Here is a 23628-nt window from a genome sequence, read left to right as displayed (position 1 = left end):
TTTTTCATCATGCCCTTAATGAAGATCGTCATCCCTATCTTCATGATTATGGCCCACACAGATTTGAACCAACAGGTCCTCCCCTCACCATGACCATTCTCCTTCCTCTATGCTCTATGATTTAATTTTTTTGTAGGTTTCAGCCCCTTAATAAGCTTTCAGCCTCATAAAGCTCTAAAATTTTTCCATATCTTCTTTGGTCAAAAAGCCAGTAATTAAAACTAAGATTCTTATAGGAGAGCTGATTCCATAAATATGTAAATGTCATTATTTCCCATCACCTCACTCCACTCTCCTAGTTTTTCAGCACCACACAGCACTGCTGTCTTAGAGCCACAGGCTAGCAACAATGACAGCCATGCTATGTATGGGTTCGGAGAAACTTTGCTTTGGCAACAACTGTTCAGCCTGCCCTTGAGACCAATGTCTGAAAAGACTATGAATACCTGTCAGTGTTGCAAAGTCTCCCGAAAAGCTCAAATAAAAACAAAGCACCTACTCCTTCATTTCTTTTTGTATTTCACACATTGGAATTGAATTCAGACCTCAATGCTTGACGGTCTAAGTTTTACAATACAAGTCACACATTCACATGAATTTTAAGTTTAGATCAATGAACTGTCTCTTACCTCTTTGTTAAAGGGATAGTAACAAAGAATTGAGGACCAGTGAATAGTTTCAGTTCCTGTTTACAAAATATACCATATTTCATTGAATGTAACTGGCCATCAACTGCAAGATGCACCATTATTTTATGTACCATCAAGAAAGAAAAAAAGTCTGCCAACTAATCTGTGTTATACAATGCTTCTTATAATTTAAATTTCTTATTTTATATTAATGAAAGAGCTCTTTCAGACTCTTTTAGAAAATCATGGCCAACTTCATAAATGTGCAGGCAATACCAACTGTATAATGACCGCTGCCATCAATTACCAGGTACAACCCAATTTCACAGATGTTAAAATGTGAAAAAATGTGTATGAATCAATGAAATATGGTGCTAACACTGAGCAGTGGTTACAAAAGAACAATAAGAAGTATTCAGAGGACAGGGCACAGTGGCAAGAACCTAATGAAACCAATATGAAACACAACAAGGACAAAAAGAAGCTACTGTTCATATTTAGAAAAAGGACTAAAAGAAAAAAGCTTAATGATAAAACATCCCCCCATTGCCCACCAAATTCAATTTCTCTAATTTACCTTCCAATTTATCTCTCTAACAAATCAGAGAATATAGCCTAAATTGATTTTAAAATACAAAATCCAAGTATAAATCAGCCTATACTGCTACTTAAGTTTTCCGTAACAGAATAGTTTAGATATCGTACACTAGACAATACACTTTTCACTTAATTGTAACAGCAACACAAATAGGCATTTCTTGATTTATCTATGCTAATAAAGGGACTCCAGGTACAGAAAGATAAAAACTGTGGACAGCATCCTCCAAGCATTCATCTTCTTCTTCATGGTAAGCACCTGTGCTGCACAGGATATGACTCCAACCCAGTCAGGTAGAAGGGAATCTTGCATAAGGAGTGTTCTACTCCTCATGGAAGGGTTCCCCACTTCCCAGCTAAGTCAATTCCCACAGCAGGCATCTCCGAAGGTAACTGTTGAAAGTATCCAAGACGCTGTACGTTGGTAAGTCTTCAGGCAGGCTTCTGCTGGCCCCTTAGCTTTACTCTCACAAGAAAAAATGGTAGCTATTATGGTACCTTGATTAACAGGGATGCTTCTAGTTAGCTGAAGGCTAACCAGAAAATCAGTTCTGTTTTAACCCTAATAACTGAAAAGCTCCTCTAAAATAAATTAACACAATCTTCTACCTGAGTTAGCATGTAGATCCAATTTTTTAATCCAAGGTATTTTACCTATTGAATATCATTATTATAAATATCTTTATTCTTAATGTTGTACTGAGGTAGAATATACCTTTTTCAATATTAATCTCTCATACTTTGTAGACGTATAACCACTTAATTCTGTTCCCAATAATTAATTACAGACTAAAAAATATATATTCAAGGGTTAATCAAGGTTTTTATCTCTAAGAAGAAAAGTATGACATAAATGAAAGCAGAGATTGGTCAATTTCAATATTTACTTTCCTATGTCATACATAAATTTTCAAATTAACTGATATAAAAGTTGTTTATTAATATATATTTCAGTACACAGAAGAATAAAAATATTTAATGTTAAAAATATAAAATTCAATTAACAATCCACCAAAAATGTTTGTTTGTTACCATGAAGCATAAACAAGCAAATAAAATTACCTGTGATTGGATAAGAGAATTTGGAAATTCAAACCTTTTCCTGATATCATCTGACATTTTTACTTCTCTCACATGTACGTAAGCAGATTCTGTAACCAAAACAAAAGAATATTTGTTAGTCCGGAAACAGAGTTCAAACCAACTATTTGTCAAATAACATGAAAGTAATTCATTCCAAAGACAACAATGGACATAAAGCACAGGGCTCTGCAGAGCAATCCCTTGGCATACCCTTCCCTGTTAACCACTTCAGCCCTCAAATGCCATGACTGATAAATAAACTAAAAATGCCCAACAGCTCTTAGTTTTTCCCATTAGAGCAAATCCTGAAACAGATGAATCACTCCACAGAAACAAACAAAAAAATCCAAAAGTTCAAGCCTAAATAACAGGATTTTGAAAGTTCAACCACACGTTTGAAATAGAAATTAATTCTTCTGTGGATCAAAACTTCTGAGGAAGAAAGAATCAAACTTTCACAAAATTGTTTAAATTATGCCTCACTCTGGCACAAGCTTCCGTTTAATCATGAATCCAACTGTTAGTGACAAGTGTGAAGCATTGGTGAGCTTTTTCAGGAAGTATAGAAATGACCTAGAAACTCACACATCAAAACAGATCCTGTGTCTTCTAAAAGAGGAACAAGCAAGCAATTAGCACCAACTTTTAATATTTACATCACACCTCTCTGACTCCTACTGGGCTCTCAAATACAACAACAAAAACAAAATCATGGAGAAGGGCAGGTGGCAAAGTGGAGGCACAGAACTAATAAGATTTCCCAAGGATCCCAATTTATCCAATTCCCATGCAGCACTGAACCCAGCAAATTACACCACTCTAAAAAATAGGATGCTTTAGGCCACCTATTTACTACAGTATAACTTAAAAAAAAAGCTTGTCAGTACTGTTCTCTAAGTCACCTTATAAAAATAACAGGCAACAAAACCAAGCTTTCCTGATCTCAAAAATGGAAGCTTCTTGGGTTGAACCTGCAGCTCTTTCTCACTATTGTCCTCCCTTTCTTCCAAAGGCCAACTCCCTGAATAAATAATTTATACTACCTTTCTTCCTCAACATCTAAACTTTGCTACGGTAAAGTCCCTTGAATTGGACATGTCACAGCACTGAAACAACATGTTCTAAGACTGTCAACCATGTCCCCTGTCTAATTTACTCCTTAGCTTTTAAGCAGGTCAATATTTCTTCAACTTCCCCGTTGTATTAATCTCACCTTTCTTGAAATGTTCTTCTCTTTTGTTCCATAAGTCATCACAACAGGATTTCCCAAAGTGTGTGCCTGGGAAACCCAAGAAAGAGATCTCCTCGAGAGGAAAAAAGAATTTTGTAGGGACATATATTGCCATCTTGAAGATTCAAAGAGTAAACAAAAAACTAAATAATACATGAAATATGTTACAAGGTGATACAATGGAAAAAAATAAATCTGATCTCTTTTTCTATGAGTTGGTTTTTGGTTTTTTTTGTGGTACGCGGGCCCTCTCATTGATGTGGCCTCTCCCGTTGCGGAGCACAGGCTCCGGATGCGCAGGCTCAGCGGCCATGGCTCACGGGCCCAGCCGCTCCGCGGCATGTGGGATCCTCCCGGACCGGGGCACGAAACCGTGTCCCCTGCATCGGCAGGCGGACTCTCAACCACTGTACCACCAGGGAAGCCCTATGAGTTTGTTTTTGAAGTACAATTGACCTACAATGCTACGTTAGTTCCTGTTATACAACATAAAGATTTGATATTTCTAAACATTTCAAAATGATCATCACGATAAATCTAGTTACCTTCACCATACAAATGTATTACATAATTATTGACATATTCCCCACACTATACATTTCATACCTGTGACTCATTTATTTTGCAACTGGAACCAGAGGCGGGGGGAGGCGACTGGATGAAGGCAGTCAAAACGTACAAACTTCCAGTTATAAGATAAATAAGTACCGGGATCATAGTGTACAACATGATAAAGGTAATGAACACTGCTGGATGTTATGTATGAATGTTAAGGGAGTAAATCCTAAGACTTCTCATCACAAGGAAAACATATATCCTCTTCCACTTCTTTAATTTTGTATCCATATGAAACAATGGGTGTTCACTAAACTTATTGTGGTCATCATTTGATTATGTATATAAGTCAAATCACTATGCCTTAAACTTATACAGTGCTAAATGTCAACTGTACCTCAATAAAACTGGAAGAAAAAAATGTTTTTAAAAAGGAAAGCCAACAGAGTAAAGGGGGGTGGATGAGAAGTGAGGGATGGACACACTTCCTATTTAAATATGGTGGTCACCTTAGAGGGTGACATTTGGATGTTAGCCACACAAATCTGGGAAAAGAGTGTCACAGGCACAGGAAACAGTGAGTGCCAAAGCCCTAAGCTAATAACCTACTTAAGACCCATCCCAGAAAGAGGAAAAAGATGAGTCAGGGACAGAGTGAAGGAGGAAGAGAATGGTAAATCAGAGTCAGTGAGAAGCCAGACCACAGAGGGCCTTGTAGGCCACTGGACGGACAGATGTATTTATCCTGAGTGAAACTGTTAACTACTGCAGGAAAAAAAAAAGTGGTAAGATTTTAATAGAATCACTGAGGTGAGGAGAGGTCAGATTCTGGATATCTTCAAAGGCAGAGCCAATGTGGCTGCTAATGGATTAGATGAGAGTACAGGAGAAAGAAAGGGTCAACGATGACGTCAAGGTTTTTGATCTGAGCAACTTTATTCTTAATTTTAATTCCTTTGGGCATTTTACACATTAAACAAAACCATGTCTATATTACTTACCATGGCATTTTTTTACTAAAAGGAAAAGATGGAGTTGCCATCAACTGAGACAGGGAAATAAGTTTTGTGAGGGAAGACCAGGAATTCCACTGGATAGGTAAGTTTTAGATGCTTAATGAATATCCAAGTGGAAATGTCAGGGAGAAAGTTGGATAAATGAATTTATAATTGAGAGACAGATCTTAGTTGGTGATACAAACAATGGTGTGTATTATTAAAGAATCTGAGAGGTTCTAAAGCAAGAAGTTTGATTAACTTTGCTTAACCCAGAGTTTGCCAAACTTATCTGGTCATGGCCTACCTGTTTCTAAAAATACCTGTTAACAGTCTACATAACCAGGCTTCCCTGGGATACACCTTGGCAAACACTGATCTACTGGCTCCTCCAATTCCTCTGTCCACTCTGCTTCTCAAGCACCATCTTCCTGAAGGTGCTCCCGAGCCTTTTGCCTTGTGCTTCTTTCATGAAAACTCTCCTGGAGCCTTCATCTCATCCCTATCTCCAAACACTTCCCTACTCTCTCTCATGAGGCTCTAAAACACCAGAAATTGGAGAGGTTAAAAACAAAACACATATTTTCTCTCATAAAAACTGTTTCCATTTCAGCGCATCTTCTCTCAATTCTCCTCTCACAATTTTCTTCACCAACATTCTCTAAATCCAGTCAGTCACAAAGTCAGCTTTGTTCTTTCCAGCATCTCAGAGTCTACCTTTCCTCTCCATTTCTCCATTCATCATCTTCATTCCTCATGCTAGGGCTTCCTTCAGTAACTGCTTAATCTTGGGGTTCTCCATGCTTGAGTTCATCCCATACGCTGCTGTCAGATTAACTGTCCTAAAATGCTATTTCCATCATATCATTTCCCTGTAAAGAATTCATAGTGGGTTTTCAATAGCCTGTCAGATTAAATGCAAATTCTGATTCCCAGGTTTTAAGTTTCCAACAGCAGTCTCACACATGCGACTTCATTTTCACTGTTGTCTAATTCCAATCTGGTTAAAACCATTTTCAGAATAGTCCCATGTGCTCAAAAATCTGCTCATTCCTAAGGGATTTTATTTATGCTGTTGTCTCCTATATAAAATGTCCTCCTCTGTCTGTTCCTACTATTTAAAGATAAAATTCACTTCATAGCGTATCTTCTCTGTTAAGCCTTTCCCAAGCAGCCACATCTTAGAGCAATCGCCTTGCTTTATATTTCTTCAGTGCTATTGCATTTGGTCTGACCCATACTACCATGTGATTATTTACATTAGGATTGTTCATATTTTTCTGTAAAGGGTCAGATAGCAACTACTCAGATTTGCCACTGTAGCAGGAAAGCAGCCACAGACAATACATAAACAAATGACCAGGGCTGTGCTCCAATAAAACATTATTTACAAAAACAGGAGGCAGGTGGGCTGTAGTTTACTGACTCCTGGTTTACATAATGACTATTTAATTAATTTCTAAAATTTGTTGACAAAAATTGCTACAGTTGACATTCAAATCTGCCCGTGCATCCAAGCACAGGTAAATACATAAATAAGATAAATTATACATGCCTTATTATCTAAAAGATGAAAAAGTTCTCTTTATCATAGAAAACAAACTTTTTCATGCCCCTAAACTCTGAGGGAAATTTCTCACATTAGGCTTTCTATATGGGATACAGAGTGATATAATAAACAATAATCTCAATAACAAGCAAAACGGAATTTTATGTTACTTCTTTTTTCAACAAACCCTGGAGAAAGCCATGGTTATAACATAACATGTAATTCAGAAAAAAAAACTCTCAGCTAATGGGGTCCAAGTACAGAGTTTTCTGATGATCTAACCTAACTCAATAGAAAGTCAACTTTAGAGTATCCAGAGAAGCAGAGGGTTATCAACTTACCACAGAATATACTTACGCAAATGTCAAGAGTGGGAGAGTTAAATAGAAGAAATGTAGGGTTATACTCTGATTCAGGCCTGAACGATGGAATTCCAAAATGCTCTGGGGACCAGAAAAACAGCTGGTTAGGCTAATAGCTTATTATGGCAGTGAAGAAGCTGAGCCCTCCAGAAAGAGGACTTTGTCTCCAGGAGGTGGGCCAATGGAGTAAAAGAGCACTGTTTTTACCAAAATTTTCTAAGTATAGATGACAAATACCTAAGCTTACAAAAGACAGTCCTAATTTCGGTACAACACTTTAGAGAATAAGTAAGTTTTTAAAATTTATAGTAACTATCTTTCCTTTGGCATTCTCAAAACCACTACCACAGCTGCAATATGATTTGATATCATCCTTGATTTGCTATCCTTGCGCTACCAACTGCAGGTGTCTTTCACCTGCTGGAGACATATTTCAAGATTAATCACAACCACTTCGCCTTTCAAGGTATCAAAACATCATATTCTCTTAGGGAATTTCAAAAAGAGTACATATTTTGCTTTGGCAGTGTAGCATGTGTCCTACTCTATTTTTAATATCAACGTCCCTTGGGCATTTTATACATTTAAGAAAACAATTTATATATTACTTCTTACCCTGACATTCTTAGTCACAATATGCTCCATAAACCACGTTACAAAAAAAGAGTATTTGATTTTAAAAGATTTATCTCCAACCTGTCACAGTGCCTTTTTTGTCTGTCTGAATCTAAATCAGAAAGAGAATTTTCAATGAGGTCTTTAAGTTCCAAGTGAATCAAATTATTTGTTTAACTTAAGCAATTATCATCTTATCTGCCAAGGTGTTTCAGCCGCACAAGAACACTTCCCCAAAAATAAATCAATTGCACTCTAGAAGCAATAAAGGAGCAGCAGATAGATAAAGCACCTTAGATTTTCAATTTTCTCAACAGTTTCCCTAGGATACAAAAATATACAGCCATAGATCACACAAAAGTATTTAGTGTCAAACTTCAAATGAAGGATACAATCTGAAAAACAAGAGAAGAATCTCTCTATAGTAGACCCTCAAACAACACAGGGGTTAAAAATCTATCTAACGCCGACCCCCACACAATTAAAAATCTGCACACAACGTTATGATCAGCCTTCCACTGCCATGGTTTCTCATCCACTGATTCAACCTACCACTGATCGTGTAGTATTGTAATAAAGTATTTACTGAAAAAAATCCATGTATAAGTGGACCCGTGCAGTTCAAGCCTATGTTGTTCTAGGGTCAACTGTAATTATATTCACAAGTGCTATGGAAATCTAGCAGAGGAATTATGCAGGGTAGTTTGCGGGGGCCGGTGTCCAATGGTCACAGAGAAAGACTTGACTCTGAGCACTCATGACTACCAAATTTCTATATAGGAAGGATTCAGGGCAGCAATGTAGGTGGAAGTCAGGGCTACAGAGAGTACATTCTGGAAGCTAGTCTACAAAAGCAAAGTCATCATCAGACTGATAAAAAGTAAACTTCCCTCACATTAAAAGGACCCTGTTTCAGAGACACAACTAGGACTTTTTTTCTTTCTAACACTTTATTAACTCTTCCAATTATCAGTTATGCATTTACTTAGCTTCTTCCACCCACAAGTTAAGCTATGGAACCATCAGACTGAGGATTTTTAACACATATTTTGACAATTTATTACTTTTTTTAATGGCTTATAGAAAAGCTGATATGCACCATCAATAAATTTGACCTGATCTTATAAGTCTATCAAGACTGTGGCTCAGGGGTATATTCCAGACTCTTCTAGTTGCTTCACTCTGCCCCTTAAAGAAAAAAAGAAAAAGACTTTTCAATCACCCAATATTTATATCTTCCTTGTTCTCCTACCTACTTAGCTTCTCAGCTACCTCTTCTCAGTCCCTAAGAGTCCCACAGCCTCTCTAGTACTTGGCAGCTGGAATCTGTTTCATCACCCTTTATTTTTTTATTATTTTTTTTTTTTTTATTTTTTTGCGGTACGCAGGCCTCTCACTGTTGTGGCCTCTCCCGTTGCGGAGCACAGGCTCCGGACGCGCAGGCTCAGCGGCCATGGCTCACGGGCCCAGCTGCTCTGCGGCATGTGGGATCTTCCCGGACCGGGGCACGAACCCGTGTCCCCTGCATCGGCAGGCGGACTGTCAACCACTGCGCCACCAGGGAAGCCCCATCACCCTTTATTATATCCCGAAACCTGCTAGAAACTCAAGTTTAACCTCAGCTCTTGCTTCAAAAGCTTCAAAATCCAACTGGCTCCTGCACTCTCAAATTAACAGGACAATTGGAGTCCTCCTAACGACATGATTCATAAAAATGGAAATGTCATGGGAAAATTGCAATGGAAAGTTTTTAATACTAAAGAGTGAGTGTAAGAAAATAGTGATTTTTAATCATTATATTCACTAAGTCATCATTAAATTAAGCTGAGGGTAGGAAATACTTGTATTTTCGCCACTAATTTCAAAATCAAGACGAGGTAGAGGTCAACCTACTGGTATGACAGAACCACTTGGTCAATCAGAGAAAGCAGGAACGGCATAGACGTGGTAGAGACTGCTACCTATCCTTCACTATCTGTGCTTTTCTTCTATATTAATAAAACTGTAGCCTGACCAGCTGTATTACATTTAGTAGCCTCAAGTATGGCCACAGAGACTGTGTATGTGATCAAGTTCTCCCCAGTGGAATCTGAGCAGACACGATGTGCCAATTCCAGGCTACAACCTGCTTCCTCCACTCTATTCCCAACAGAAACCAGGTCTTGGCAACAACTCAGATTCAATCATGTGCATGAAGACAATGCCTCTAGGACACGGCTGGAGAAACAAGATGGAAGGAGCCCTAAATGATAGCTTAGAGCAGAATTGCAAACCTGAAACTCCAAAAAAAAAACCTACTTTGTTTGAACCATTGCATTTTGAGGTCTGTTTGTTGCAGCAGCTAGTACTTCCTTAATAATATATTGGACCTGAGAGCATCTCCCTTCTGTACTTTTGTCACTGGAGAAACAATGTCAGAGGGGTTAAGCAACTCAACAAAAAGGTACTCACCCTAGCAATTCACATGACAAGGGAGGTTTCTTGACTCCCAATCCAGTGTTTCCCTGGACTATCAGTAACATGAGGCATAACCAGCACACTCCACATTCCTGCATCATGTCCCAGGAATTTTAAGATCTGTAATTCAAGTGCTGAGCAAATTTAGGTGACTGTAAGTTCTGATTATCTCACTGGTTGCAATTTACTAAAATACATCAAATTGCTATCATATTCTTGCCTTTACAATTTAGTTTCTTCTCAGTTACATCACATGTTAGTTACTCATAGATTTTGAAATGGGAGTCTAAAATAAGATCAAAGGCAGGAAATACCAAGTTCGAGCTTATTACTGTCCAGGAGAACCAAGCATGAAAGTAAGAAACAAAACCACCAACTTCAATAATGTCTGATTTGTTACAATATTTTCTTCAATTATTCTCGGATTATCTTTTCTAAAGTGTCTTTTATGTGTATGTATTTATATGTTAAATATACAAGGGAATGCAGATGAAAAATAGTGATTTTTAAAATCTAAAGACTGATTTATCTCTAGAATTTTTACAGTATCCAATCTAAGTCTTCAAAGAAGTCCTCTAATTAGCTCCTTTATGAGATTATTTTTTCTAATGTTATAATTTTTAAATATTTTTGCTCCACCAAAAGAATAATTTCTCAAATTGCTCAGTACATTTTTAAATAAGTATTTTATGTTGATACAAAATAATCTTTACTGTATATTTATAATAAAACTGATGCCCAATCATTTTGAAGACCTTACTGACCAATAAATGTCTAATCTGAATAGCTAAAATCTCCGTATTCATATTACTTTTAATGCCATTCAGTTAACTAAAATTTAGTAAAACACCACAGAATGTGTTTTATAGGTATTTGATTTGTATTTCTTCCCCTAAAAAATGACTCAAATTTTGCGCACTCGTTCTCTAAAATAATTTACTTCTTAGCAAATATTAATATGGCACAAACTGAAGTATACCAGTGTCCCTCCAGGGGAAAAAAAAAAAAAGAGGAAATGATAAGTAAAGCAAGAACGTCTAAATGTTGATAATAGATGGGTACATTGGAGTTCATAATACTATTCTATGTTTATATATGTTTGAAATTTTCCATTATAAAGTTAAAAAAAAACCCACATGTGTGATTCTCACCTAGGGGCCAGGCAATAGTCTCAGCACTTCACATTTATTAACATTTAATCCTCACAATACCCTATGAAATAGGCACTCATTTTACAGAAGAAGAAACTGAGGCACAGAAAAGACAGATAACTTTCCCAAGGTCATACAATAAACTGAAATTCAAATCCAGGTAGTCTGGGTACATATGTACATAGAAAAGCCTGGAAAACATAAATTATGGGTGAATTTTAATTTTGCTTGTTCCTAGTTTATAATTTTTTCACAAGAATATGTGTTTTTGTAATTTGAATAAAGTTACCAAAATTATGAAAATCTTTATTCGAATACACATTCTTTAGAAATAGAGGATATGACTTTCTAAAACCCAAATCACTATAAGCATAGAAATCCGCCATTAACAGATGTCATTAAGTGAGCAACAAACCAGAAAAATTTTAGAAATGTTAAGACTACTTTGTTAGCCATTTACCAATGCTTCATGGAAAGAGTAATACTGAAAAGGGGTCAATGTAATTTAACTAGATAGATTCAATTAACTTTAGACCATTTAAAAATCTTCCTTCATTTTCAAGGAGAAATATAACCATTATTATTTTCCTACTTTAGACTCCTGGGAAATTTTATACCAAAATAAAAACTCTCACTCTCGAAAAGAATTATGTAGACTGATGACAAGTTAAATGGCACCATTTTTTTTGATTGCTGCAAACTGGCCGAACTCATTTCTTATTTTTCATGAAAACTAAATTATTAAAATCATATCGAATGGAATAGAATTATTTTAACTTACACTCTTAGTACTAATGAAAGCTGAAGATCAGATGGGCCAAGGAATTTTATAGGAAGATAGTAAATTTCCCTGCTGTTAACTAACTCAGTGTGGCCCAAGCTGGAGAATATCTCTAGATTCCAGGCCTGAATGGACACAATCACAAAAATAACATCATCACCACACTGTTAGAAGAAGCACTCTAAAAATGATCAAATGAATAAGATGAAAAGGGCACTGTGAAGCAATGTCATATATTCTTTTGCAAACCCTACAACTATCCATAGTGAAGATGAGAAAACGTCTTTAATTTGATTATGCTTAGTCTTACATACCCCTATCACCATGATGACACAGCAACCTGACACAGAGAGAAAAATGCATGGGGCTGGAGGGTCAGGGAGTAGGAAAAACAGACTGGTTGCAAAACCTGACTCCACCACTAGGCGTTAAAATTTAGGTTAATCACTTACCATCTCGAGCCTGTTTCCTCACTGGTTAAATCTGGGGCCACTTGCCTCACAAGGTGGCGTAAATAACAATATGAAGTAAGCCTGAAAGCCAAGAGGATCTTGACACAGTAGGTATGTACTCTAAAAATGTGTTTCCTCCCTCCCTTGATACCATGTAGGACAGTCAAGGGAAGCGAATGATGGAAAAGAATTTAAGTTTTAGGGATAAGTAGATCATCTCTAATCAAAGACTAGGATGGGATCCTGTATGTAAGTCACCAGCTAGAGAAATAAGACACCAGCGCCCACGGTTAGGAAATGCATTAAATTCCCATTCAAAATATATAGTTGACTTCGAACTCACCTGCTGAAAACCTTTCAACAGCATCCCACTGCACTTTGTAATAAAATTCAAACTCCAAACCAAGGCCAAAAGGTCTTACATGATTTGGTCTCACACCTGTCCCTCAGTCAAGGAGCTTTAGCCACAATGACCTCCAGTTTGCTCCGTGAGCCTCCCAAGTTCTTTCGATGTGCAGGTCTGGAACTCTTAGGCCCCTCAGCCTCAAGTGTTTGTGCCCTTGCTGTTTAAACAGCTGACTCGTCTCACTGTTCACATCTTCCCTTGAGCCTCCCCTACCCCCCAGCCCCAAGTGCTTCCCCACTCCCTACCCCCAGTGACCCACTATTGTATCCTTCTTATAGCTTTGGTCGCAATCTCAAACGATCATCATATAGTATTTCTGCTGTCTCTCTCTCCACCTCCCAGTGAAATGCAAACTCCTGAGGGCAAGGGCCTGGACTCTCTTTTTGACCACTATACCCCAGCATATAACAAGTACCTGCTCAGTAAAGATTCACTGAATGAACACAAAGCACAACATGAGATTCAGAACACCATGTTGTATGAAACAGCTCCTATGTGCCACACATCCACGAAACACTATAACTAATCCCATTGGATCTTCACAATAACTCTGAGGTAGGTATTATTAACGCCATTTCCAGTATGAGAAAATAAGAGCTCAGAGAGGAAGTAACTTGCCTGAGGTTATACAGTGGTATTAACAGCCAGGATTTATTGAGAATTTTACCATGTGCCAGGCAGGCATAGTTGAAGCTCTTTACATGTGTTCTCTTACCCAATATTCAAAACCCCATGACATGAGAATTATTATTATCCTCATTTTCATATGAAAAACCATGTGAGGCAAAGAGAGGTCAAAATTAACTGCCTAATTATGTAAGAAGCAGAGCATGGATATGAACTGTGCACCCTATGAATGTGAGTCAAAGTTCACATGCTTGGGCTTCCCTGGTGGCGCAGTGGTTGAGAGTCCGCCTGGCGATGCAGGGGACGTGGGTTCGTGCCCTGGTCCGGGAAGATCCCACGTGCCGCGGAGAGGCTGGGCCCGTGAGCCATGGCCGCTGAGCCTGCGCGTCCGGAGCCTGTGCTCCGCAACGGGAGAGGCCACAACAGTGAGAGGCCCGCGTACCACAAAAAAAAAAAAAAAAAAAGTTCACATGCTTAACCACTCCTCTATAAAGTATAGTTGACACAGAGTTCCTGAAAAATTAAAATAATCCATTAAAGCAATTCACTCAGAACCAGGCACATAAACACTTTTTAGATGTTAGCTATTATGATTCTTGGTCTAAATCCAACACATTGTTTTTTTCTATTATATCTTGCTGCATCCCAGGGAATCAAGCAAATCTTTAAAAACCAAAACAAAAACCTAGGTTTGGATATACAGTGTTAGATCAAGTTCCCAAAGCAGCTCATCAGCATCCACAAACAGCTCTGCACCTTTGCATATATTGCAATCCTAAAAACATGTAATCAAGTCTGATGCATGAAAGTTACATATTAAAGGGCTGCTCCATGCCGAGCACAAAACACAAAAATTATCAATCCAAACTTAACCCTCATCCTGTGGCACCATCACCAGCAACACTTCTCCCACATCTGTATGTTTGGGGTTTTTTGTTTATTTTTTTACATCTTTATTGAAGTATAATTGATTTACAATGGTGTGTTAGTTTCTGCTTTATAACAAAGTGAATCAGCTATACATAGACATATATCCCCATATATCCTCCCTCTTGCATCTCTCTCCCACCCTCCCTATCCCACCCCTCTAGGTGGTCACAAAGCACCGAGCTGATCTCCCTGTGCTATGCGGCTGCTTCCCACTAGCTATCTATTTTACGTTTGGTAGTGTATACATGTCCATGCCACTCTCTCACCCCGTCACAGCTCACCCCTCCCCCTCCCCTATACATGTTTTGAGATTTTATACTTGTATTTTGTTGTTGATCATTCACTTTAAGTCCAATGAGTACCTAACAAAGGATAAAGATTGGCCACTTTCATCATGGCGACTGGTATCAATCTGTAGTAAGTCCATGCTCCTTGCCATTGATATCAAGGCTTTCGTATTTAATTTTCCATTTTTTTAAATCAGTAAATATTCATTGAAATAGATGAAAGCAATCATTGCCCAAATAATTGCTCAAACACTACCGCACAGGCACAGATGGCTACACGGCTGCCAAATGAACGCTTGGCTGGCGTGTAGCCCCAACCATGTGACAGCTCAAGACACATCTCAATGAGACAGGGGATGCTTTTACTTCTAAAAACATGCAGGAGTTTGAAATAACAATGGAATGTTCGGGAAGAAATGTTCAGAACCAGGAAGATCAAGAGGAAGCCACTGAACGTTCTCAGTTCCTGCAGCTGCCTCAGAATACAGAGCTTGAACTACGACTTGGTATCACACTCCATGCAATGAGAATATGAGGATATGGTGTACAGGGGCCATACTGCAGAGTTAGGCTCAATTTCTAATGCCCCTTCCAGCTCTGAGAGGACTGTCACCAATCCTCAAGATGTAGATCTTCTCATCTCATTCTGAACGGGCTACCTCTATCTGTGTAGCAACAGCGCACTACTGAAGGAGTATCTCAAGCAAGAAGGATTCCTCACTGACCAAGCCTGCTGCATTATTCTCCTGCACTTTCGAGTTTCTTGGGGGAAACAGCTGAGCCTTGTTCACCTCCTGCCAGGCCTGGCATGTAATAAGCAGTTAATTAATGTTTTTTGAGTTACTGTGTTTAGCACAGTACCTAATACACAATAGACTCAAAAAAAATGTTAGAATCATAATTCTACTGTTTATTTTGTTTTCAGATCAACTTTCCAAAACAGAAAGTGAGAAATAGAGAAGAATCTATATCCAAATCTCTCTCACTAATTAAGATTTGTGAAACAGACCAAAATAAATTAATAAGAACCAGACGTCAAAAATAAATAAATATATTTGTAAATGACTCTATTTTCAAATAAAAACAGTAACCAGATTCAGTTATCAACACATTTAGGGTTTGAAAATAATTAGCTCTTTTTAGACCGACTCCTTTTTCCCGGCTTTTTTAAAACTAAGCAAATAACTTCTGTATAGGTAGCATAGAGATGAACTTCAGCCAAGCCCAAATCCCAAATCAGCAGAATCCAAAGTGGTGCGATTTTATCACACTGTTACTCATTTTGGTACATTTTCTTACAAAAATAAAATAAAAGGTCAAAGAACCCATGTAAACACAAGACTGGTTCGTCACTGTTTCCAGCTGAATCTAATAGAGATGGAAAATGGGTCTTTGTTACTTGAATACATCATAAGTTTTACATGAATGCTTCAGTTGACAGTTATTATTTATCATAGCTATACCCTTAATCTGCTATGTATTACAACCCTTTAAAAGCCCACAGTATTACCTCTGTGTATTTCCCACTAGGGTAAAGGCATTTTAAACACATAATTACCCAATGAAGTAACATTTACTAATTTTCCGTTACACAACTAGCAGTATTCACGCCTGTTTTTACTTGTAGGGTTCTTAATAATCAGATATTAGTTAACCTTCACAACTATACTGGGCAGACGATCATTAGTAAATCCTTTCACAATAGTACAGAGACACCAAGCTGTATGTTCAAGAAAAGGATCCTGCAATGAAATGCTAATATCCAGTTGGCAGAAGAAGAAGAGGAGGAATGGGAAGGGGAGGAGGAGGAACACCTAGCTGTTCATGACAATTATTTTTAATTGCACAAATTTTAAAACCAATACATACAATTTTCACATGTACAGGGTTCAATGGAACTTTTCAACACTATGCTGGAAGTAAATGACTGACTAGATGAACAGCAGTGAGCCAGCAACTCACAATGAAGCCAGTGCTCAGAGCTTCATTTCAGTCTCAAAAACTACTTCTGCCTCTCAGTCCAAATTCAAACTCTCTTTATGAAATTGCTCCCAATCTGTCTTACCTCCAAACTGATACAAAGGTCCTCAAAGGCCAGATCAGCTCTGGAGCAAAGCCTCAGATGTAAGGCAGAATCAGCATGGTTCCCAGGACCACAAGCATCTCCCCAAGCCCCAACCCACCATACTCAATTCCATAGAGAACTTAGCACAATAAAGCTGAAAGTCTGGGGTAGGTCCAAAACTAACCCACTCTGTGGGAGTGGGCAGTCAGGGTACTTACTGATTATTTGACCTTAGTGTTGGGCACTTCTTGGCTATATCCCAAAGTGTGGCATACATGCTTCAAGTTCTATTCACCTCCCATTTCAAAAGTGTAAGAATACAAAAGGCTTAAAAGCAAGCTTCTTTTGTGCAAAGTTATTCACTGACTGATCTAAAAGGTAAGCTAAGTAATATGCAGGTAAAATTTTGATTAGTAATGTGAAAAACATTTACAAAGAGTTTTAATAATATAAAGAAATGCTCATGACAGAGTAAAAAAATGGTAAGAAATTTTTATACACAATGGTGAACACAACCAAGTTTAAATTATAGATATAAAGACACAAGATTAAGGAAAAAAGTGAATATGCAAAAATGTTAAGTTATTTCTGGTTAATAAGTTGATGACTGATTACATACTATTCCTCTCCTCCTTATATTTGCTACACTTAATTTGCCCCCCTACAATGGGCATACATTACTTTTTTACATTAAACAGAAATTATTAATTCTCTTCAAATAAAAATGTAAGTTCAATTTTTTAGTCTCAATAAAAAAAAATTGTGATCTTATTTATTCACTTGAAACCATGGTCTTTTATCACTGTCTAAAGAGGCAGTTTCACCACAGCACACACCAAGATAAAAAGCCTCACTTGATCCAATTACACTGCTTATTAAGAGCTATTTAATGAGAAAGTCACACCTTCGAGTTATTAGATGCTATAATGGTCCTGCAGAGTTCCAAACAACTAAGCTAACAGAATTACCTTTGATTCTAAATTGTTTGCCAGAAGATTAGTCCATCTGTCCCTGAAAAAAATTAAGTGTTCCTCCAGTGTGTTCAACTTCCTCCAATCGCATTTTTATCAAGGATGTTGGCCTCAGTCGACAGAGGTATTTTTTAACAGATTTATTGAAGTATAATTGATGTACAAAGAAATGCACTTATTTAATGTGTGCAATTTGATGAGTTTAGACATGTGCAAACACCCGTGATACCATCACCACAATCAACATAACAGACATATGCAACACCTTCCAAAGTTCCCTTGCGTCCTTTTGTTTTCGTTTTTTGGCGTGCACAATACCGTACTGTTAACAATTGGCACTACGTTGTAGAGCAGATCTGGAAAACTTATTCATCTAGCATGACTGAACTTTATAAATGATAGTTATTTTTAATTGCTTAAATTACAATACAAAGAGTTTAATTTATCCTTTAACTTTCCAAAAATGCATATACAACATATATGCAACATAAACATATACGCATTCCAAAAATGCATATACAACAAAACTGTTGTCATCGATAGATAAATTTTCAGGCGGTCTTTACATGTTTCAGCATCTGTCAAAGAATAAAGAAAAGTCTTTCTGATATAGTGACATTTGGACACAGACTGGGAGGAAATACTGAGCATTCCAGACAGAAGGAACACTAAGGGCAACAACCCTGAAGTAAAAGCACATGTGGCAAATTCAGGGAAGACCAAGGACACCAGTATGGTTGGTGCAAGTGCGCAAGCTGGGCAGTAAGAGATGACAGAGTGAAGCAGGGGCCCAGATGACAGAAGCCCCTGTAGACGCTGTGGGCTCTGGATGTTCCTGAGTGGCACAGGTAGTCCTAGATGCTTTGGGACAAGGGCATGGCATACTTGACAGTCATTTTAAAAAGTTCATTCTAGCTTCTCTGGAGAACAGGCCATAAGTGGGCAAGGATGGGAAGAAGGAGACCAGTTAGGGGATTATGGCAATAATCCAGGAAAGAAACCATATTGCCTTGGACAGAGAAGAGCAGTAGAGATGGGAAGAGGTCAGAGTTTACACATACTTTGACAGAATTTGCTAATGGACTGGATGTGGAATGTAAGAAGAGTGAAGGATGACCCCAAGGTTTTCAGTTCAGACAAGTGGAAGAAAGATGCAGTCACATACTGACATGCAGAAGACTAAAGGAGTCTTGTTTTTGAAACAGTGCAACAATGTGCAAGTCTCCTAAATCCATGAGGTGCAATTTACTTTTGTCTATGTCAGGAAGGAAAGGCTACATGACAAAAGGGCGCTAAGTGCAGAGAGTACAAGCTTCATCTTCTTCTCAATTTTATTTGAAGCCAATCTTCACTATAACAAAACAAATGTTAAATTTTGTATGCTTAGCTCTAGCCTGGATTTGCATTCAATTCACACCCAATACCAATGCTGCTGCCAGCACATGCCCCACTTCCTAATCCCCATAAGGCCTCGGTGGCCTGCTAAACCCTAACTATCCTACGGAGCGGAAAATCTCACGAAGTAAAAAGAGGGAGATATAAAGGAGGGAGGGGAGACAGGCAAATCAGTATGTAGGTGGGTAGATAATCCTTACTTCCCTATTCACTCAGCCTTCATTGTCCATTCCATTTCATAACTCCTTCCAAGCTTTATGTTATATGTTCAATACATTCTGAAGGCACTGTGACTGTGAGCAAATTTAGGATTCAGGGAGGGGGGATGGGAAAAATTGGTTGTGAATTGATACTGTAAAGAGAAATGTGAAGAAAATGAAAATATATTCATTTCTTAAAAAAAAAACCTTTAAAAATATGAGGTCACTTTGTTAATATCTAACTGATTTGTGAGTGACTCAATTGTTGCTAAAACAATTAAGTTAAAGGATGATGGGAACTTTATATTAGAGGGCTCTGAGTGATACCACCTGAACCCATTGATTCATCTTAGCATCATTAAAAGTGAGAAACCAGACACTGTGTCCTTATGATGTGAAGGAATGAGAAAACATACACAGAACCCTCCAAGAATATTCTTGCCTAAAAAAATTCAAACTGGGGACTTCCCTGGCAGTCCAGTGGTTAAGACTCTGTGCTTCCACTGCAGGGGGCACAGGTGTGATCCCTCGTTGGGGAACTAGATCTCACATGCATGCTGCAACTAAGAGTCCACATCCGCAACTAAGAGCCTCCATGCCACAGCTAAAGAGCCCATGTGCTGCAACGAAGATCCCATGTGCTACAATTAAGACCCAGTGCAGCCAAAATAAAAAATTAAATAAATAAATAATTTTTTTTAAAGACCCTGAATAGCCAAAGCAATCCTGAGAAAGAAGAACGGAGCTGGAGGAATCAGGCTCCCTGACTTCAAACTATACTACAAAGCTACAGTAATCAACACAGTACGGCACTGGCACAAAAACAGAAATATAGATCAATGGTACAGGATAGAAAGCCCAGAGATAAACCCACACACCTATGGTCACCTAATTTATGACAAAGGAGGCAAGAACATACAGTGGAGAAAAGACAGCCTCTTCAATAAGTGGTGCCAGAAAACTGGACAGCTACATGTAAAAGGATGAAATTAGAACACTCCCTAACACCATACACAAAAATAAACTCCAAATGGATTAAACATATAAATGTAAGACCAGACACTATAAAACTCTTAGAGGAAAACATAGGAAAAACACTCTTTGACATAAACCACAGCAAGATCTTTTTTGATCCACCTCCTAGAGTAATAAAAATAAAATCAAAAATAAACAAATGGGACCTAATTAAAATTAAAGCTTTTGGACATCAAAGGAAACCATAAACAAGACGAAAAGACAACCCTCAGAATGGGAGAAAATATTTGCAAATGAAACAACGGACAAACGATTAATCTCCAAAATATACACACAGCTCATGGAGCTCAATATCAAAAAAAGAAACAACCCAATTAAAAAATTGGTGGAAGACCTAAATAGACATTTCACCAAAGAAGACATACAGATGGCCAAGAGGCACATGAAAAGATGTTCAACATCACTAATTTTTAGAGAAATGCAAATCAAAACTACAATGAGGTATCACCTCACACCGGTCAGAATGGCCATCATCAAAAAATCTACAAAAAATAAATGCTGGAAAGCGTGTGGTGAAAAGGGAACCCTCCTGCACTGTTGGTGGGAATGTAAATTGATACAGCCACTATGGAGAACAGTATGGAGGTTCCTTAAAAAACTAAAAACAGAAGTACCATACGACCCAGCAATCCCACTACTGGGCATATATCCTGAGAAAAACATAATTCAAAAGGAGTCATGTACCGCAATGTTCACTGCAGCACTATTTACAATAGCCAGGGGCTTCCCTGGTGGCGCAGTGGTTGAGAGTCCGCCTGCCGATGCAGGCGACACGGGTTCGCGCCCCGGGTCTGGGAAGATCCCACATGCCGCGGAGCGGCTGGGCCCGTGAGCCATGGCCGCTGAGCCTGCACGTCCGGAGCCTGTGCTCCGCAACGGGAGAGGCCACAACAGTGAGAGGCCCACGTATCGCAAAAAACAAACAAACAAAACAAAAAAAATACAATAGCCAGGACATGGAAGCAACCTACGTGTCCATCGACAGATGAATGGATGAAGAAGATGTGGCATATATATATATACAATGGAATATTACTCAGCCATAAAACGAAACGAAATTGAGTTTTTTGTAGTGGGGTGGATGGACCTAGAGTCTGTCATACAGAGTGAACTAAGTCAGAAAGAGAAAAACAAATACCGTATGCTAACACATACATATGGAATCTTAAAAAAAAAAAAATGGTACTGATGAACCTAGTGGCAGGACAGGAATAAAGATGCAAACGTAGAGAATGGACCTGAGGACACGTGGTGGGGGGTAGGGGAAAGCTGGGATGAAGTGTGAGAGTGGCATGGACATATATACACTACCAAATGTAAAATAGATAGCTAGTGGGAAGCTGCTGCATAGCACAGGGAGATCAACTCAATGCTCTGTGATGACCTAGGGGGTGGGATAGGGAGGGTGGGAGGGAGATGCAAGAGGGAGGAGATATGGGGATATATGTATACGTATAGCTGATTCACGTTGTTGTGCAACAGAAACTAACACACTATTGTGAAGCAATTATACTCCAATAAAGATCTATTTAAAAAAAAAAAGCCATGGTGAGAGCATGAGTCAGATGTTTGAGGAAGAGCAAAGAGGCTAACTGAGCAGAGTTAGTGAGTGAGTGGAGAGTAGTTGGAAATGAACCTGGAGAAGCAACAAAGGGGTCAGATGGTAGCAAGCCTCACAGGCCACAGTAAAGACTTTGCTTTTTACTTTGGGTGGCAATGGGAAGCCATCAGAGGGTTTTGGAAGAGAGAAGAAATCTTATGTTTTAAAAATAATCACTTTGGCTACTCTGCTGACAATATGGTAGGAGACAAAGAGAGAACAGATCAGTTAGGAGACTACGGCAGATTGCAAAAAAATGGCCCCAAATTCCTCCCTGTTCCTGTATGCACATTTCCTTACAAAGTACCTCTGCTGCTCCTCTCATAAGTAGTCTATTTCAACATCCCCTTGGATTTGGGCTGTCTTTGTAACTATGAACAACAGTGGGAGAAGTGAAGTTGTGGGAATTCTTAGTCTACATCTCAAAAGGCCATACAGCTCCCTCTCGTTCTCTTGGCTCTATTAGAGCACCGTGTTAAGAAGCATGGGACAGCTTACTGGTCCTGGTGCAGCGGAGATAAGCCATCCCAGCTGAAGCCTCCAAACCCACCAGTCCCCATTTGCTACATGAGTGAGCCCACCAGCAAAAGAACTCCCCCCACCCCGACCTCCCCAAGCCTGATCCAAATTGCCAGCCCCAGAACCATAAACTAATAAATGATTGTTGCTTTAAGCCACTAAATTCCGACGTTGAGTGGTAACAGATAACTGATACAGAGGCTATCACAACATCAAGGACATAGACAATGGAGGCTTAGACTAGAGTGAGAGCAGTGGGTAGTGAGAAGTACTCAGATTCTAGACATATTTTGAAGGGACAGCCAATAGGCTTTCCTAATAGTTTACAGGTGGCTTGTGAGAGATGAGTCAGGGATGACACCCAAGATTTTCGCCCAAGTCATGGAAAAGGTCAAGTTTCCATGAATTGAGATGGGAAAGACCACAGATGAAGCAGGTATAGGAAGAAAATCAGGAGCTGAATTTGAGATTTCTATTAGTCATCCAAAAAGAAGTGCTGAGTAGGCATCTGGATATACAGAGTCTAGAGTTCAAAGGAAGAGGTCCAGGCAAATGTATATATATAAATATATATATTAAAAAATATATATATATATTTGGGGGCTAATAGGGTATTATTAGTATTTAAAGCTAGTATTTAGGACCATGAGGACTGAGCCCAGGAGCTCTTCAATGTTGAGAGGTCAGAGAGATAAGAAAGAACCAGTAAAGGAATTGAAAAGGAGCAGAGGGGTAGGAGGAAAAACTGCTGATAGGAAATGGTAACTATGTGACAGGATACAGGTGGTGGCTCATACTATGGTGGAAATCATTTTGCAACTTCTAAATGTATCAAATCAACATGCTGTACCTTAAACTTACACAAAGTTATGTGTCAATCATATGTAAATAAAGTTGGGAAAATGATCTGTCAAGTAAAAGATGAGAATTAAAAACAGATCTTTGGACTTAGCAAAATGAAAGTCATTAGTGACTTTGAGGAAAGCAATTTTTTTTTAGAGTAGGAAGGGAGAAAGTCTGATGAAAGTGAGTTTAATAACAAATGGGAGGAAGTAATTGGACACATAAGTTTTGCCATAAAGGGAAGTTGTGTGGTGGCATGAGGAGGAACTGGAGTCAAGGAAGAGTAATTATTT

The 23628-nt window shown here is 38.5% G+C and overlaps 1 protein-coding gene across 4 annotated transcripts in view; it reads right to left on the bottom strand.

Annotated features, from left to right (window-relative positions):
* Positions 1–23628, bottom strand: part of FOCAD (focadhesin) — a 310232-nt gene that overhangs the window by 280332 nt on the left and 6272 nt on the right. For all 4 annotated transcript variants that reach the window (XM_082843135.1, XM_082843136.1, XM_082843137.1 and 1 more), the window contains one exon: positions 2289–2377. In XM_082843135.1, the coding sequence (XP_082699261.1) occupies positions 2289–2345 (57 nt within the window). In that variant the 5' untranslated portion in view covers positions 2346–2377. Of the gene's footprint in view, positions 1–2288; positions 2378–23628 lie in introns of those variants that run through there.

Source organism: Leucopleurus acutus, assembly GCF_964270905.1.
Source record: "Leucopleurus acutus genome assembly, chromosome: 7".
NCBI classification, from domain to species: domain Eukaryota; kingdom Metazoa; phylum Chordata; class Mammalia; order Artiodactyla; family Delphinidae; genus Leucopleurus; species Leucopleurus acutus.
Note: the sequence above shows the minus strand (reverse complement) of the source record. Positions and strands in the feature narration are given on the sequence as shown.